Source organism: Glycine max, chromosome 1, assembly GCF_000004515.6.
Source record: "Glycine max cultivar Williams 82 chromosome 1, Glycine_max_v4.0, whole genome shotgun sequence".
Lineage (NCBI taxonomy): Eukaryota > Viridiplantae > Streptophyta > Magnoliopsida > Fabales > Fabaceae > Glycine > Glycine max.
This window is the reverse complement of record NC_016088.4, coordinates 16,483,306-16,499,748: the sequence shown is the minus strand read 5'-3', so window position 1 is coordinate 16,499,748 and position 16,443 is coordinate 16,483,306. Positions and strand designations below refer to the sequence as shown.

Here is a 16,443-nt window from a genome sequence, read left to right as displayed (position 1 = left end):
ATGGTTTAAATTATTTTCTAAATCTGGGTGGTTATGATGACACTGATGGAAGAGACAAATAACTGGTCTCGTATTCTATTATTTACATATACCTACTCTTTTTCAAGTTGCTTTTAACTTCATTCTTCTAATTAACAGGTTGGTCAATGCTTTATTATTTTGGCTGTCTATGCAAGATTTACATACAAAACTACTTCATACCAGGATCCTGTTATGGTATAGGTAAATTAATTATTACCCTTACATACATAACTATAGTTATTGATTATTATTTTGGTAAAACTTATCATTGATACTTGACAATAATCATTTTCAAATTATTACTCATTCTTAGGTTTTACTAAATTTAATATTATATAATTATTTTTTTATTATTAGTAATATACATAATTTTTATTACTCATTGTTAGGTTTTAGTTAATTTAATATAATTTTATTATATTTATTGATTATTAGTAATGTAGATAATTTTTATTACTCATTGTCAATTTTTACTTTATTTAATTTTATATAATTTTATTTATTCATTATTATCAATATAGATAATTTTGTAATTATATATAAACAATTATTATTAATTAACCTGATATTTATTAATTACTATGCAGGTTAATCAATTTTTTACATCGGTGCTGACGTAAGCAACGATGCAGAAATATGTCGTTTCTAAGACGGTGCTTACGCCAGGACCGTCTTTGAAATTGGATATTTCTACGTCGGTGCCTATGTCAGCATCGATTTAGAAAGCGCAGATTACTACGTTAGGCCTGACGTCACCACCGATGTAGAAAACATGTTTTCGAAGTCGTTGCTGATGTCATCCCCGTATTCGAAAGCCACGCTTCTTCATCGGTGGTTTGGAAGGCACCGATGTAGAAATCATAGTAATTCTACAATGGGCAATTGTTGATCGTTGTTGAAAGTTTATACTTTCAACCACGTTACAATAAAAAATGGTTAAGCATCTATGTAGAATACCCATTTCGACCGATGTAGGAAACGTGTTTTCTAGTCATGATATTATCATGAATAAGATTATTCTCACAACAATTATTCTCATAAGCATAAATTCTAGAAAAAAAAAATTAGTCATGATGGATTCAATGTCCTCTTGCTTGTCAAATCTTTGGCCCTTATGCACCAAGTATCCAATTTGATGAGGAGCACATCAAACTTTTGTAAGATTATGGAAAAACTCCGTCCTTCAATCACAATAACAATGCCTATTAATACACGTTTTTTCTCACCAAAAATCGTCCTGAAATATAAGAGATTGCTCCAACTCTAGTTGGGCCTCCATATCTTGTTTATGTAAAACATCATCAAAGCTTTGTGTCTGAATTTTTTTGTTGAATCTCAGTGACGTTATTGATTCACTATCCGGGATACTACTTGTTTGTGTGGATGCGAAATCTACCGGCAAGTGCACCGGGTCGTCAAGTAAATAATTAAAACGGTCCGAGTATCGAACTCAGGGAACTTGTTCATTTGGTAAAGGTTTGTTCAATAAGCAGGCATTTACAAACAGAAATCATGATTGTGACTAAAAGTAAAAGTATGTTCTACTCTAATTACAAAGCAATAAACGTGAGCAAGTAAGTGTGAAAACAAATATCTAAAGGTGTTGGGTCCTCTTACTAAGCAAATTAATGCAATTAAGGATGCTTCTTTAATTAAAGATGTTTATGTGCTTTATGCTGAAGGCTCAAGTACTAAACACCGATGTCTCGTGAGTTTAGCCTAATTCTAATTAAACTTCGTTCGCAGATGTCTCTTGTTGAACTTAGCTTAATTGAATAGCTTTATGATCACCGCATAATAAAAACTAAATTACCGCACTCTGTGTCCTGACATACGGTAACCTAATCCTGTTCTATCAAGTTCTAAGGAGACAATACATCTTTCAATGCTAAAGCCCCTAACAGTACACACATATGGGTGATCAAGCCACAAGCATGCAATAATAATAATAAAATACTGATAGAAACGATGAACACATAAAACAACCTTAATTAGATAGGGAAAGAGTTTACATCAATTACTCAGCAAGAATCCCCAACTGAGGATTTAGCCTTCCATCACAAGGAAGCTCCTTTTACAATGAAGAAGAGGAATTAGGAGAAATTGCTTGCTTACAAAGGAGTGGGGATGTCTCCTCCACCTCTAGGAATCTCACAATCACTCAAAAACTCACAAATCTTCCTAAAAGATCAAAACTTGGCTTCTTTGCCTCTGTGTATTTCACTCTTCAAGCTCTGACGGCTATTCCGCACTCTCTCCATCCTCCTTACATTCTCTGCAAGTCAAGCTTAAAAAGGGCTCACTATCCTCGACGTTGCGCTTAGCACCAAACTCGCGATAAGCCTAGAAGGTGACAAGTGACTCGCTAAGCAAGCTGATGACGCGTTGAGCAGGTGCCTACATGACATATTGTAACACCCTGACATATATATATATATATATATATATATATATATTATTAGTAATTATGTTTGATGTTTAATTATTTGTTATGTTATTTTTATCCGTAATTATTTTCAAGGAGATTAATTTAGTTAATAGAAGGGTGTGGGTAGATAAGGATCTAGCTTCTCAAAGAAGCCTCTTGAGAAATCTTCTCAAAGAAGCCACGGGGAAGCTTCTTGAAGAAGCCTCTTAATGAAGCTTCATGAGGAAGCTACATGAAGCTGCCTTGGGAAAAACGCTGTCCAGCCTTCATTAACCGTTGGATCTTCTCGACATTTGGTCTGCAGCTTCACAAGAAAAGTTTCCACGATCTGACCGTTGGGATCTTTGAGAAGATGTATGGAGTGTGCTCGAACCTTCAGTTCCCGAGAGCATTTCTTATTTAAGCACTTCAGCCTTTGCTTTCGTGTAGCTTAGGAAAAACGTCATTTCTTCTTCTTTCTTTCTTCCAAAGCCATTTCTAAAGTCCCAAGAACTTTCTCCATCACCCACATCCACCATTAGCAACCACAAACCATCGTTGTTCTCCATTGAAACCCCACACCGAGAGGAACCCTTCAACCGAAGCGGAATCTTCCAACTTGGCTTGCGGTTTCGGTAGAGAACGAAATCCTAATCTGACCTTTTGTTTTCTTTCGAGGTAACCATGGTTCTACGCTTGTTTCTTGTTAGTTTCATCTTGTCTTTGCATCTTTTCTGACTTTGGAACTGCCATTGCATGTCTTATGCTTCCTTTGAAAAATCTTAGAGAAAGAGACTTTGTGAACGTTGTCCTTTCATGAAATGCATGTTATTTTCGCAACCTACATTGAACCCCGGTCACATTGGCGTGGTCGGAATTTCCAAATGATGCTCCTTTGTAAAACCCGAAATGCTCTCAACTCTTTCATGTAGTGATGTGGGTGTTTGACCCAGAGCACTGTTACTAGTTTCGTTTTATGAAATCCATAATAAGTCTCCTTCGTTTTGGCATGGTAGAGGCTTATGTGGAATCGACGAGCAAGGACAAAAAGGAATCTTCAAGTGAAGCGATGAGGAATCCACGGGGTAGCTCACGATAGGTAAGGGGAGTTTATTATAAAATTTACTGTTTTAACACCATAGTTAGGGTCAGGGAACCTAGCTATGAGGATATCTGCTGATCGAGGCCGTACCCGAATCAAATAAACATAAAAATGCAGTAACTAGGAAGTGATCCTAGGTCGTTTCCCAACGAGCAATGATAAACCAAATGTTCATAATATACTTGCAGTAACAGTAACGATTGGGGGGGATTTGTTTGTTTTGTGATTTAAAGAACAGAACAAGTAAACTGGAATACGAAACTAATAATATTAAAAATGGGTTGTTTCCTCTTATTCTGAAGCCATTCTCTTGTCCTGGGTTATGGAGAATTCGTCCCTAACAGTTAACCACTTAATCCAACCCTATTTCAATTTACTAAGCGAAAATCAACTTAGGGTTGTCAATACATGATTAGGCAACACATACACCAGTTAGCCCTTCGTCCATTAAGCATGAACGCAAGTTAGGCTCAGAGGTAATTAATCGAACACGAAGCGTGCAAAGATTAATGTTAACGAATTTGGGTTAACTGGTGAAGGGAAAACTGCCAGGAAGCCACATTATAAACGAAACCTCAAGGAGAGTTGAGCTTCATCCTCAAAAGGAAACAACACCAGAATATTTAGCCTTCCATAGATTCAAACATAAAACGTAAATGAAACTAAAAGCAGAAATGTAAATGAGGCAGAAACGTAAATGAAGGCAGAAGAAGAAACAAGAACGGAATTGTAATTTGAAGCAGAAAATGGAAAATTGCATTACGTGAACAGTAGCATTAGAACAGAAAAACACAAAAACCATAAACCCTATGCTCTGAATAATAGTCTAACAGAATGCCCTTTCACAAATCCCAAGGCTGCTATTTAAAAAGAGTCACTCAAAGTCACTGGGCCATATTACAATATTCTGGCCCAAATCAAAATAAACACTAAACCACATAAAATAAAATTGCAATCTCCTAATTAGAAATTAACTAAGGTAAGCGTTGCTTTATTTGCCCTCTTCAAGTCCACAACCAAAATCTAGATTAAGCCCAATGTTTCATTAATTCCTGAAATTAGATTAAAAACATCAAATTAGCTAAATGAGCCCAAATAATAAAACTGCCTAATTAATTTGACAATTAAGACTAATCAGTAATTAAAATGGTGCAAAAAGGGTTTAAGAAATAGAAGAAAATGATGTGTGATGATAATGATAATTAAACAACACAAATCAAACAACCACAACAATATCATTCATCACAATACATATATATATATGTGTGTGTGTGTGTGTGTGTGTGTGCGAAATGCGATTTGTTGTTGATGTCGCTATTAAGGATTTTAATTGATATGTGATGATAATGATAATTATGATGATATTGATTAGAAATGACGTTGTTAATAAAGACCATGTCAACGTGAATTGTTATTATTGATGAATATGTGAATATGAAATGAGGTTGTTGTTGTTGTTGATAACGTCATTGAGATGAGATGATATTTATGTTGTGAATGACATGGAAATGAAAAGTTGATTGATGTTGGAAATGCATTGGCATATGCATGTTGTGTATGTTCGTGGGGGGCACTGTGCACTGACCTTCTAGGGTCTTTGGCACTAGTTTTTGGCCACGTTCATACGTTGGATGTTGTGTATGATCGTGGGGGGCACTGTGCACTGACCTTCCAGGGTCTTTGGCACTAGCTTTTGGCCACGATCATACGTCGTATGGAGTGTATGTCATGGGGGGTAGCGTGCACTGACCTTGTCTGATGGCCCAGACGTGGGTAACTAGCGTGGTTAGAGAATCTAAGCATTTCTAACGGGATGCTTAGGCGCTTTAATTGGTCCATGGTCTTTGGCACTTACTTTTGGCCATGATCATAGCTCATACGACACAGGAAATAGAGTAACTATGGCCAAGTGTACTTTATACTAGGGGGCTTGTCACCTGGTAGGGAACACCTTTGGGCTCTCAGGCTGATCACCTATGGGAGGGGGGCTACTACGTGCACAATTGGGTGGTCTCAACAAACTCAGCATAGTTCCCTAAGTGAGAGTGTCGTGTGGACACGCTTAGGCTATTTCCTGAGATTTGGTTGTTGTTGGTACGTACCACATTGCATCTAAGTGTTGAGTCAGGTGCATGCATCATTCTGTGTAGTCTTGATTGGGTCCATGGATGGATGATGAGTAATTGTTGGATGTGGATGATGAATATTTGTTGGATATGAGTGTTGAATAATGATTGTTGTGTATGCTCACCATGTTTGCCTATGTTCCTTGCTAATTATGGTTATTTGGAATTTGTATTCGTTCTTTTTATAATAAACTCACCCTTGCAATTTTGTATCGTGTGGTTGATTGTTGTGATGATCACAAACCTTGTTCGTGGGAGCAGAATGACAGTGGCAGGGTGCAGGGAGTAAGATTCTGGTGAGAAGTCACCGAGCCGACGTGATGACGTTGGCGTTATTTTGGGAGATAGTCGTGTTTTGTAATCAACTCCTCCGTAGTTGGTTTTTAAGTTTTATTTTGTTGAGTTAAAGTTGTAAAACTGGGATTTTAATTATATCTATGAACAAATTTAATTTTCGTTATGTGTATGACGTGTACCGAATTATTGTTTCTGTGTAATTATGCATATTCACTTAAGTAATGACGTGTTGTTGGATGAATTTATGTTGTGACAAAATCACTTCTATTTTCATAACAAAAAATGAAGGATGTTCTTTTTTATAAAAAAAATTGAAATCATCGAATATCAGAGTGTGGATACTGTAGCGACAAGGTGGGTCGTTACATTTAGTGGTATCAGAGCAGGTCGAACCTTTTGGCCAGTGAGTTGTGAGTCTGCTATGTTTTTCTATGCATTCTCTGGTTGTTTTGTTGAATGCTTGGTGTTGGTTGTTTGCTGATGTTAGATGTTCGTTGTTTGCACTTACTCACTAGTTGTGTTTTAATGAATTATAGAGATTTGATTGTTGTAGTCATATTGAATTTGTTTTTCTGATGTCTGCTATACCATGAATTTCAATGCCGGGTCACGGATTATCAGGCTGGCCACCTGTATAATTTGTGAAGGGCAATGGAATGATATGGCAAGCAATCAGAAAATGCAAATGATGGAAAGTGGGTGTTAATGTCTTGAGTCATCAACTCTCAAGAGTAACCGAGTAGGAATTTGTGATGGTTGTGATTGTTGTGTGGTTCTTTGTTTGTGTGTATTCCTTCCACGTCTAACTCCCTGGTGTGTATAGGGAGTGATGGCTGGACGGAATGATCATGCGATAGCGGATGCCCTTCAAGCCTTAGCTCATGCTATAGGGAATCCGAATAGAGGAGAAGCTGGTGGAGTTGTTGAGTACCAGGGGTTGGATCGCTTCCAACGAAACTACCCTCCTTCTTTTAATGGAGGATACAACCCTGATGGTGCTCAGAACTGGATAAGGGAAATAAAGAAAATTTTCCGAGTTATGGCATGCCCGGAGAGGCAAAAGGTTGCTTTTGGTACATATACTCTAGTGGAAGAGGCTGAGTATTGGTGGGAGAATACTCGCCAATTCGTAGAGGCTGAAGGTCAAAATGTGACCTGGGATGTCTTCAAGAGAGTGTTTTTGGAGAAATACTTTCCCGAGGATGTTAGGAACAAGAAGGAGATGAAGTTCTTGGAGCTTAAGCAAGGAAGTATGATTGTGGCTGAATATGCGGCCAAGTTTGAGGAGCTGGTGAGGTACTTTCCCCATTATCAAGGGAGAGATGGTGAGAGTTCCAAGTGTGTAAAGTTTCTGAATGGCTTACGACCTGAAGTGAAGCAAGTTGTGAATTACCAAGGTGTTCGTCAGTTCCCACTTTTGGTTAATATATGTCGGATTTGGGATGAAGACTCCTGAGACAAGGCGACCTATTATAGGAGTACAGGTCCAATGAGGAACAAAAAGAATGGGCCTCAACATTGAGGAAAACCATATTCGACTCCTCCTAAGCAATATGGTAACCGCCATGACAATTAGAGGATTGTTGCTAGGGGATTTGCAGGTGGTAGCGGTAGCAAACCCAATACTTTCTCCACTCATATCATTTGTTACAGGTGTGGTAAGCCAGGGCACATCTCCTCGAATTGTCCCAATATAGGCGTAATATGTTTTAATTGTGGACAAAAGGGACACACTCAAAGAGATTGTTCACGACCCAAGAAAGAGCAAAATGGTGGAGGTCCGAATGACCAAACTAGACATCCAAAGACCACGGGAAGAGTCTTTACCCTTAATGGTGTTGAAGCTTCGAAATCCAAAGATCTAATCCAAGGTAGATGTTTCATAAATGGGATTCCTTTGCTTGTGTCGTTTGATTCTGGTGCCACCCATTCCTTTATATCTTGTTTGTGTGTAGAAAAACTTAAGCTTTTAGTGTCTTCTTTAAATAAAGATCTAGTGGTAGAGACCCCTACTAGTGGTTATGTGTTAACTTCTGATGTGTGTTTGAATTGTCATGTGGAGATTTCTGGTAGAATATTCTTGATTGATTTGATTTGTTTGCCTTTGAGCCAAAATTGATGTTATTCTTGGTATGGACTGGTTATCTTCCAACCATGTCTTGTTGAACTGTTTTGATAAAAGTGTGGTGTTTGATGATTCTGGAGTGAGTAAGGATATGATGTTTATCTCTGCCAACCAAGTTGTGACATCTTTAAAGGAAGATGGTCAAGTATACATGATCTTGTCTAGCCTGGAAGTAGAGACAAAGGTTTCCATGTGTGACCTCCCTATTGTTAGAGAGTTTCCGGAAGTGTTTCCTGAGGATATATCCGGTCTGCCACCTGAGAGAGAGATAGAGTTTTCCATAGACTTAGTACCTGGTGTTGGACCCATATCCATAGCTCCTTATAGGATGTATCCTATAGAGTTAGCTAAGCTTAAGAAACAGTTAGAGGAGTTGTTGGATAAGACTTTTATTAGGCCTAGTGTATCTCCGTGGGGAGCCCCAGTGTTGCTAGTGAAGAAGAAAGATGGAACCATGAGGTTGTGTGTGGATTACCGCCAATTGAATAAGGTAACGATTAAGAATAAGTACCCTTTGCCTAGAATAGATGACCTTATGGACCAGTTGGTAGGAGCTTGTGTGTTTAGTAGGATAGACCTTAGGTCGGGTTATCATCAGATCCAAGTGAAGTCTAAGGATATACCAAAGACTACTTTTAGGACCTGTTATGGTCACTATGAGTATCTAGTCATGCCCTTTGGTGTGACTAATGCTCCATGAGTGTTTATGGACTACATGAATAGATTTTTTCACCCTTACCTTGATAGTTTTGTGGTAGTATTTATAGATGATATTTTGGTATACTCCAAGACTAGAGAGGAGCATGAAGAACATTTGAGGATTGTGATGCATCAAAGATGGGTTTAGGCGGAGTGTTGATGCAAAATGGCCAAGTGGTGGCCTATGCTTCTAGACAGCTTAAGACTCATGAGAGGAATTATCCCACCCATGATCTAGAGTTGGCTGCTGTAGGTTTTGCCCTTAAGATTTGGAGACATTATCTGTTTGGCTCTAAGTTCGAGGTGTTTAGTGATCATAAGAGCCTTAAATACTTGTTTAGTCAGAAGGAGCTGAACATGAGACAAAGGAGATGGTTAGAGTTTCTTAAGGATTATGATTTCGAGCTTAGCTACCATCTCGGTAAAGCCAATGTAGTGGCTGATGCCTTGAGTAGGAAATCACTACATATGTCTTCCTTGATGGTTAGAGAGATGGATCTCCTGGAACAGTTTAGAGACCTTAGTCTTGCATGTGAGGTTACTCCTAATAGTGTAAGATTATGAACTTCGAGGATCACTAGTGAGTTACTAGGTGATATCAGGGAAGGTCAGAAGATTGATCCTTTTCTAAGGACTCAGATAGAGGCTATAAAGTCAGGAAGGGACAATAGTTTCAATGTTGGATCAAATGGAGTTTTGAGACTTCAAGATAGGATTTGTGTTCCCAATGTACCTGAACTTAGGAAGATGATCTTAGAGGAAGGACATAGGAGTAATTTGAGCATCCATCCTGGTGCTTCCAATATGTATCAGGATTTAAAGACGATGTTTTGGTGGCCCAACATGAAGAGAGAGGTTAGTGAGTTTGTGTATGCATGCCTAGTCTGTCAGAAGGCTAAGATAGAACATCAGAGACCTTCAGGGAAGTTACAACCCTTAGAGATACCCCAGTGGAAGTGGGACAATATTTCCATGGATTTTGTGGTAGGACTACCTAGAATCCCCAGAGGTTTAGATTCTATCTGGGTTATTGTTGACAGATTGACTAAGTCTGCTCACTTCATTCCCATTAATATCAGATTTCCTTGGAGAAGTTGACCACCTTGTATATAAGTGAGGTTGTCAGGTTACATGGTGTGCCATCTAGCATAGTATCTGATAGAGATCCTTGATTTACCTCTAGGTTTTGGGAGAGCTTGAACAGAGCGTTGGGAACCAAGCTTAGACTGAGTTCAGCCTACCATCCTCAGACTGATGCCCAAACTGAACGGACCATTCAGTCGTTGGAGGACCTTTTAAGAGCATGTGTCTTAGAGCAGAAGGGAAGCTGGGAGAATTTTCTTCCATTGATAGAGTTCACTTATAATAACAGTTTTCACTCTACCATTGGCATGGCTCCCTATGAAGCTTTGAATGGTAGAAGGTGTAGGACACCCCTATGTTGGTTAGAGCCCGCAGAAGGCCTCATTTTAGTGATGTGCCATCATTTTCTTCTATTTTCTAAACCCTTTTTACACCATTTTAATTACTGATTGGTCTTAATTGTCAATTAATTAGGCAGTTTTATTATTTGGTCTCATTTAGCTAATTTGATGTTTTTAATCTAATTTCAGGAATTAATGAAACATTGGGCTTAATCCGGATTTTGGTTGTGGACTTGAAGAGGGCAAAAAAGTAGCGCTTACCTTAGTTAATTTTTAATTAGGAAATTTCGCAATTTTATTTTATGTGGTTTAGTGTTTATTTCGTTTTGGGCCAGAGTATTGTAATAGGGCCCAGTGACTTTGAGTGACTCTTTTTAAATAGTAGCCTTGGGATTCGTGCAAGGCATTCTGTTATGCCATTCATTATTCAGAGCTTTGTTTAGGGTTTTAAGTTCTTTCTGTTCTAAGGCTACTGTTTTCGTTCTTAATGCAATTTCCCATTTCCTGCTTCTAATTACAATTTCGTTCTTGTTTCTTCTTCTACTTTCATTTACGTTTCTGTTTTCATTTTCGTTTTTGTCTCATTTATGTTTCTGTTATTCACGTTTCTGCTTCATGTTTCATTTACGTTTTCTGTTTGAATCTATGGAAGGCTAATTATTCTGGTCATGTTTCCTTCTGAGGAAGAAGCCCAACTCTCTTTGAGGTTTCGTTTATAATGTGGTTCCCTGGCAGTTTTCCCTTCACCAGTTAACCCAAATTCGTGAACATTAATCAGTGCACGCTTTGAGCCTAACTTGCGTTCATGCTTAATGGACGAAGGGCTAACTGGTGTATGTGGTGCCTAATCACGTATTGACAACCCTAGGTTGATTTTCGCTTAGCCCAACTCTCTTTGAGGTTTCGTTTATAATGTGGTTCCCTGGCAGTTTTCCCTTCACCAGTTAACCCAAATTCGTGAACATTAATCAGTGCACGCTTTGAGCCTAACTTGCGTTCATGCTTAATGGACGAAGGGCTAACTGGTGTATGTGGTGCCTAATCACGTATTGACAACCCTAGGTTGATTTTCGCTTAGTAAATTGAAATAGGGTTGGATTAAGTGGTTACTGTTAGGGACGAATTCTCCATAACCCAGGATAAGAGAATGACTTCTGAATCAGAGGAAACAACCCATTTTTAATATTATTAGTTTCGTATTCCAGTTTACTTGTTCTGCTCCTTAAATCACAAAACAAACAACCCCCCCAATCGTTACTGTTACTGCAAGTATATTATGAACATTTGGTTTATCATTGCTCGTTGGGAAATGACCTAGGATCACTTCCTAGTTACTGCATTATCATGTTTATTTGATTCGGGTACGGCCTCGATCAAATTTGGCACCGTTGCCGGGGAGCAGTGTCCAAAGGTTCATAATAGCTAGCTAGTGTTGTGTGTTTAATTCCTTCGTGTGTTATGTTTAATTGTTAGTATTGTGTTAGTATGTGTGTTAGTGTTGTTTAGTGTCCTGGTATTTTGTTTAGTGTGTGTTATGTTTCAGTTTTCCTATTAAGCGCTTCCCCTGTTTCAGTTTTGGGTGTTTTGTTGTGAATAGTGTTTTGCGACGGACTTAGCGACCACTTTTGCTTGCGGCAAAACAGAGTAGTAGTAGAAATCAAGTAGAGATGGATTTTAGCGACCACCCATGCTGAATTATTTGAGATTTTTTGTTTTAGTAGCTAGAGTTGTTATTTTTGGATGAATTTTTTTGTGGTAACTTCTTTTAATCTATATTTTGTGGGAAAAATAGCTAGAGCCTTTAGTTTGGTCAGATTTGAAAGTTCCAAAAAAGTAGCAAATTTTGTGTTTGTCGAAACTTCAAACGGCCATAACTTTTACTTCGGTTATCAGAATCACAATTATTATATATGTATTTGGGGTAGAAAAAAATTTCCTACACCATGGCAGCCAACCAAAGGCTGGTTGAGGTCTCCATCATCCAAAATAGTGATTCTGTCAAAAGTTTTTTATTTTTCAAGTTTTATTCACTTATTTTTCTTAACCTACCATTTTTAGCTTCCATAGTTAGACTTTGAATTTTTGCCTGAAAGTTTTTGTGCTATCTTCTCATCATTTTATAAGGTTGCTCACAAAATTTCATGTCATTTGGATATCATTTGAGGGTAGCTGTAGTTCAAACCTGCACCTTTATTTACATGACAAAGCAACTAGTTGTGCATGCTGAATGTAATGTATGACTAGAGGCAATCCATCTGACTTACAACCCTTTGATCCTGAGATAGATGGGACATTTCATATATTAGTTAGGCATCATTTTATACCTTTTGATCATCCTGAGCATTCCATTACTGGTGAATCTGTGCATTCTGTTATTGGTGATTTTGAACATCCTGATTTTGAGCATTACAATTTTGAGCATTCTGATTCTGAGCATTCCGATTTTGAACATTCTGAGAACATGGCACAACCTCCACCCCGTGAGAGGACTCTAAGGGAAATGGCTGCATTTCACCTACGAAAGCTTGTGCATCCAATACCCTGATGAGGATGTCCCGTATGTTCTTAAAACTGGACTGATTCATTTGCTTCCAAAGTTTCATGGCCTTGCAGGTGAAGACCCGCACAAACATTTGAAGGAATTTCATATTGTCTGCTCCACCATGAAACCCCCAGATTTCCAAGAGGATCATATATTTCTGAAGGCTTTTCCTCATTCTTTAGAGGGAGTGGCAAAGGACTGGCTGTATTACCTTGCTCCAAGGTCCATCACGAGCTGGGATGACTTGAAGAGAGTATTCTTAGAAAAAATTTTCCCTGCTTCCAGGACCACAACCATCAGGAAGGATATCTCAGGTATTAGACAACTCAGTGGAGAGAGCCTGTATGAATACTGGGAGAGATTTAAAAAACTATGTGCCTTGGTAACCCAACTGGCCTTGAACCAGAAATATGTACTTGTTGCAAGGGTCAGTGGTTTGTGCTCCTCTACTGACCACCATACAGACCTTTGCCCTTCCATGCAGCAACCTGGAGCAATTGAGCAGCCCGAAGCTTATGCTGCTAATATTTACAATAGACCTCCTCAACCTCAGCAGCAAAATCAACCACAGCAGAACAATTATGACCTCTCCAGCAACAGATACAACCCTGGATGGAGGAATCACCCTAATCTCAGATGGTCTAGCCCTCAGCAACAACAACAGCAGCCTGTTCCTTCCTTCCAAAATGCTGCTGGCCCAAGTAGACCATACATTCCTCCACCAATCCAACAACAGCAGCAGCCCCATAAACAACCAACAGTTGGGGCTCCTCCACAACCTTCCCTCGAAGAACTTGTGTGGCAAATGACTATGCAGAACATGCAGTTTCAACAAGAGACCAAAGCCTCCATTCAGAGCTTAACCAATCAGATGGGACAATTGGCTACACAATTGAATCAACAACAGTCCCAGAATTCTGACAAGTTGCCTTCCCAAGCTGTCCAAAATCCCAAAAATTTTAGTGCCATTTCATTGAGGTCGGGAAAGCAGTGTCAAGGACCTCAACCCGTAACACCTTCCTCATCTGCAAATGAACCTGCCAAACTTCACTCTACTCCATAAAAAGGTAATGACAAAAATTTACCTAACAATTTCTGTGCAGGTGAATCTTCCACTGGTAATTCTGATTTGCAGAAGCAACACATTCCTCCTCTTCCATTCCCTCCAAGAGCAGTTTCCAACAAAAAAATGGAAGAGGCAGAGAAAGAAATCTTGGAAACATTCAGAAAAGTAGAGGTAAACATACCTCTGCTGGATGCAATAAAGAAAATTCCAAGATATGCCAAATTCTAGAAGGAGCTCTGCACTAATAAGAGGAAGCTTAAAGGAAGTGAACGAATTAGCATGGGCAGAAATGTCTCCGCATTGATTGGTAAATCTGTTCCTCAAATTCCTGAAAAATGCAAAGATCCAAGTACATTCAGCATACCTTGTATTATAGGGAATAGTAAGTTTGACAATGCCATGCTAGATTTAGGAGCTTCTGTTAGTGTTATGCCTCTGTCTATTTTTAATTCTTTATCTCTAGGTCCCTTGCAGTCAACTGATGTGGTAATTCATTTAGCTAATAGAAGTGTTGCCTATCCTGTTGGTTTCATAGAAGATGTCTTAGTTAGAGTTGGTGAACTGATTTTCCCTGTTGATTTTTATATTTTGAATATGGAGGATGGATTTTCTTAAGGATCAGTTCCCATCATTCTAGGCAGACCCTTTATGAAAACTGCTAGAACTAAGATAGATGTTTATGCAGGCACACTATCCATGGAGTTTGGTGCTGAGAGTGAATCTGAGAGTGATATTGATTGCATGTCTAGTGGTGGTGTTTTACCTCTCGAGATTGATTTTATAGAGTCAGATAGGACTAACCATGTTTCAGGAAGTACACATACCTCTGACTTTCTTTATGAGGTAAAGGCTGAGAAACCATCTCCTTCTACCACTATCCAGCCGACCACACCAGAATTGAAGCCTCTGCCATCAAATTTAAAATATGCTTACTTGGATGATAGCAAGAGTTTTCCAGTGATTATATCTGCCTCCCTTGCTAATGAGCAAGAGGAGAAGTTGTTGTCTGTTCTCAAGAAGCATAAGAAGGCTATAGGCTGGACCCTGGCGGACATTCCTGGTATGAGCCCATCCACATGTATGCATCGAATAAATTTAGAGGATGGAGCTAAACCAGTAAGACAGCCACAGAGAAGACTCAACCCGGTGATTCTTGATGTAGTGAAGAAGGAGATAACCAAGCTTTTGCAAGCTGGAATCATTTATCCTGTCTCTGACAGCCAATGGGTGAGTCCCGTCCAGGTAGTCCTGAAGAAGACCGGCCTCACAGTGATAAAAAATGAGAAGGAGGAGCTGATTCCTACTTGGGTACAGAACAGTTGGAGAGTCTGCATTGACTATAGGCGGCTGAACCAAGTTACCAAAAAGGACCATTTTCCCCTGCCATTCATTGACCAGATGCTTGAGCGCCTGGCAGGTAAATCTCACTACTCTTTCCTTGATGGTTTTTCTGGTTATATGCAAATTACTATTGCTCCTGAGGATCAGGAAAAGACCACATTCACCTGCCCCTTCGGCACTTTTGCCTATAGGAGGATGCCTTTCGGCCTGTGCAATGCCCCTAGTACCTTCCAGCGGTGCATGATTAGTATTTCCAGTGACTTCTTAGAAAATTGCATAGAGGTGTTCATGGATGATTTCACTGTGTATGGATCCTCTTTTGATGGTTGTTTGGATAGTTTGGAAAAAGTTTTGAATAGATGCATTGAAACTAACCTTGTTCTAAATTTTGAAAAATGTCATTTTATGGTTGAGCAAGGTATAGTTTTAGGCCACATTATTTCCAATAAGGGTATTGAAGTAGATCCTGCAAAAATTTTTGTTATTTCACAATTGCCTTACCCCTCTTGTGTGCGAGAGGTGCGATCTTTTCTTGGTCATGCCGGATTCTACAGGCGCTTTATAAGGGATTTTAGCAAAGTAGCCCTTCCACTGTCCAACTTGTTGCAAAAGGAGGTGGAATTTGACTTTAATGACAGATACAAAGAGGCTTTTGATTGCCTCAAAAGAGCACTGACTACCACCCCCATCATTCAGGCACCCGATTGGACAGCCCCTTTTGAGCTTATGTGTGATGCATCAAATTATGCATTGGGGGCTGTCCTTGCTCAGAAAATTGATAAATTGCCCAGGGTGATATATTATGCTTCTAGGACTTTAGATGCTGCCCAAGCGAATTATACTACTACTGAGAAAGAGCTTCTAGCCATAGTTTTTGCTCTTGAAAATTTTCGATCTTATTTGCTTGGTACCCGCATTATTGTTTATACTGACCATGCAGCTCTAAAGTACTTGTTGAAGAAGGCTGATTCTAAGCCTAGGTTGATCCGATGGATGCTCTGGCTCCAAGAGTTTGACTTGGAGATCTGTGATAGGAGCGGAGCACAAAATCTAGTTGCTGATCATTTGAGTCGGATCGAACGTGTATCAGATGCGGATTCACCCATTCGGGATGATTTCCCGGATGATCATTTGTATATATTGTATAGTATTTTTGACTCTCTTTCTACTCCCTGGTTTGCTAACATTGTCAATTATTTAGTTGCCTTTGTTTTTCCTCCCTTAGCATCTAGGGCCCAAAAAGATAAAATTAAAAGTGATGCTAAGCATTTTATTTGGGATGACCCCTACTGT

The 16,443-nt window shown here is 39.1% G+C and overlaps 1 protein-coding gene across 1 annotated transcript; it reads left to right on the top strand.

Annotated features, from left to right (window-relative positions):
* Window positions 1-6,782: 6,782 nt before the first annotated feature.
* On the top strand, window positions 6,783-7,409 carry LOC102668036 (uncharacterized). The gene has a single exon (XM_006573978.1). It carries the CDS (start codon window positions 6,783-6,785, stop codon window positions 7,407-7,409), a length of 627 nt encoding a protein of 208 aa, XP_006574041.1.
* Window positions 7,410-16,443: the final 9,034 nt, after the last annotated feature.

Excerpts from the sequence above, each read along its gene's own strand:
- LOC102668036 (XM_006573978.1), top strand. The coding sequence starts at position 6,783 with ATGGCTGGACGGAATGATCATGCGATAGCGGATGCCCTTCAAGCCTTA.